Here is a 2,197-nt window from a genome sequence, read left to right as displayed (position 1 = left end):
TCAAGTATAGTTGTTGTAAATAGCCCAAACAGCTTCCTCTAAAGGGGAGACCCTACCTAGTCATCTTGCTTATCTTGAGGACCCAGTAAAATGAGGAGTTAAACACAATACTGTTAAAAGAATTAATTTTAATGGAATTAATCCAGCTGTCAAGAATAGATGTTAATAAGGGTTTGTTACTGTATCAAACTCCCCCACACTTTAGGGCAGAGGGTGGCCTTTGGCAAGATCATTTTTTGCCCACTAAGTAAAATGGGGAAAGTTTCCATCTTATAGGATTTCTGTGGGCCTGACCTTGCAACCACAAGTGACGCATGCAGCACAATACCTTACTCAGAGAAGGTGCTCAATTCTAATGGTAAATGTGAGTGTTTTTACTAGTCTTTCATATAGTCCTGCTGTTATGACGTGTTCTTTCCATAGTCACCAAATTACATTTTTGTGTCCACTTTATAATGAAATAAATATGACAATGCATATGTTTTACTTTCTCTCTCTCTCTCTCTCATTTTAAAGATTTGTTAAAAGTCAAAATGTTCCAAAAAATCCGTGGCGGTTCTGTAGTAGAGATGCAAGGAGATGAGATGACGCGAATCATTTGGGAGCTAATTAAAGAAAAACTTATTTTTCCCTATGTGGAGTTGGACCTGCACAGGTAAGTGAATTATTCTTCTTACTGGCAAACTTAGAAGATAGAATCTAAGTGATTTGGGGACGGGGCTAACATATTTACATAGCTATGGCTACATCTTGTAAATAAAGTTGTAGTTGGTTGGTTTTTGTTTTTTGCCTAAATGTTTGCAAGTGAAACTTCTATTTTCATTTCATCAAATTACTGGAAAAACTGGACTTATCCAGGGGTCAAGAATTGTGAGGGAAACAAAGTGGTTTGCAGGTTTCTGCAAGTCTGTGTTTCCTGTGACAGTTTTATTTGTAATAATTAGCACAGAATCTTGATGTGGCACCTTAGCATAAGCACTAGATCATGAGGTCAGTTTGAACTGCAAGGTCAGTGGTTCAAACTCAGCTGCCATTCCTCAGAAACCCTATACAGGGTCACTATGAGTCAGAACTGACTCAACATCGCTAACAGCAACAAACAGTGTCCAGGAGAGGCGCATTGTGGAATGTGCTGGAAGTAATAGAGGGTGTTGTTGTTGTTAAGTGCCATCAAGTTGGTTCTGACCCATAGCGACCCTGGATAGGGTTTCCGAGGAGTAGAGCTTGAACCGCCAACCTTGCAGTTCAAATGGCTTTGCAGTCTGGCACATTAACTGTGAGCGCCACAAGGAAACACCAAACTAAGTGTGGTTACCACAGTGTCCTTTAAGCTCCGTCTTCTGATGGTGATGTAGGATAAACACTGGACGGCTAACTGCAAGGTCGGCAATTCAAACCACCAGTTGCTCTGCAGGAGAAAGATGAAGCTTTTTGTTCTGATAAAGATTTGCAGCCTTGCAAACCCTATATAGAGTCACTACGAGTCAAAATCACCTCGATGACGTTGGGCTTGTTGTTTTCCTACTGAACTACTTAATAAGGAGTTGTGGTAGTGTAGTAGTGGTTATGAGTCAGTCTGATAACCTCAAGGTCAGCCATTGGAAACCAGTCATTCCACAGGAGAAAGATGAGTCTTTCTGATCCCATAAAGATTTACAGCCTTGGAAACCCTGTACAGGGTCGCTATGAGTCAGAAGCGACTCCACAGCACATAACAACAACAACTAGTCAATGGACCTTTTTACCTTTGCATTCCTTGCCTTTTTCCTTTTTCATACAACCATAAGAAAGAATTTAGAGATCATCTGAAGAACAGATTTGATAACATTAAACACTAGAGACAAAAGACCAGAAGAGCTGTGGGATGACATCAAGAACATCAGACATGAAGAAAACAAAATGTCATTAAGAAGACAAGAAAGAAGGAAAAGGTCAAAATGGATGTCAGAAGAGACGCTGAAACTTGCTCTCCAGCGTAGAGATGCTAAAGTAAATGGAAGAAAGGAGGAGGTACAAGAGCTGAACAGAAAATTTCAAAGATCAGCTTGAGAAGATAAAGCCAAATATAACAACAAAATGTGCAAAAATCTGGAATCAGAAAACCAAAAAGGAAGAACACGTTCAGCATTTCTCAAGTTGAAGGAACTGAGGAAAAAATTCAAGCCTCGACTTTCGTTACTGAAAGATTCTCTGGGCA

The 2,197-nt window shown here is 39.9% G+C and overlaps 1 protein-coding gene across 1 annotated transcript in view; it reads left to right on the top strand.

The window, feature by feature from the left end:
- The first annotated feature begins 511 nt into the window (after positions 1-511).
- IDH1 (isocitrate dehydrogenase 1 (NADP+), soluble) overlaps positions 512-2,197 on the top strand; it is a 20,819-nt gene continuing 19,133 nt past the window's right edge. Inside the window, exon 1 of the mRNA XM_006872730.1 lies at positions 512-655. Within this exon, the coding sequence (XP_006872792.1) occupies positions 534-655 (122 nt within the window). The 5' untranslated portion in view covers positions 512-533. The remainder of the gene's footprint in view (positions 656-2,197) is intronic.

This window comes from Chrysochloris asiatica, unplaced genomic scaffold (assembly GCF_000296735.1).
Source record: "Chrysochloris asiatica unplaced genomic scaffold, ChrAsi1.0 scaffold00212, whole genome shotgun sequence".
In the NCBI taxonomy this organism is placed as follows: Eukaryota; Metazoa; Chordata; class Mammalia; order Afrosoricida; family Chrysochloridae; genus Chrysochloris; species Chrysochloris asiatica.
This window is presented reverse-complemented; position numbering and strand designations above follow the sequence as displayed.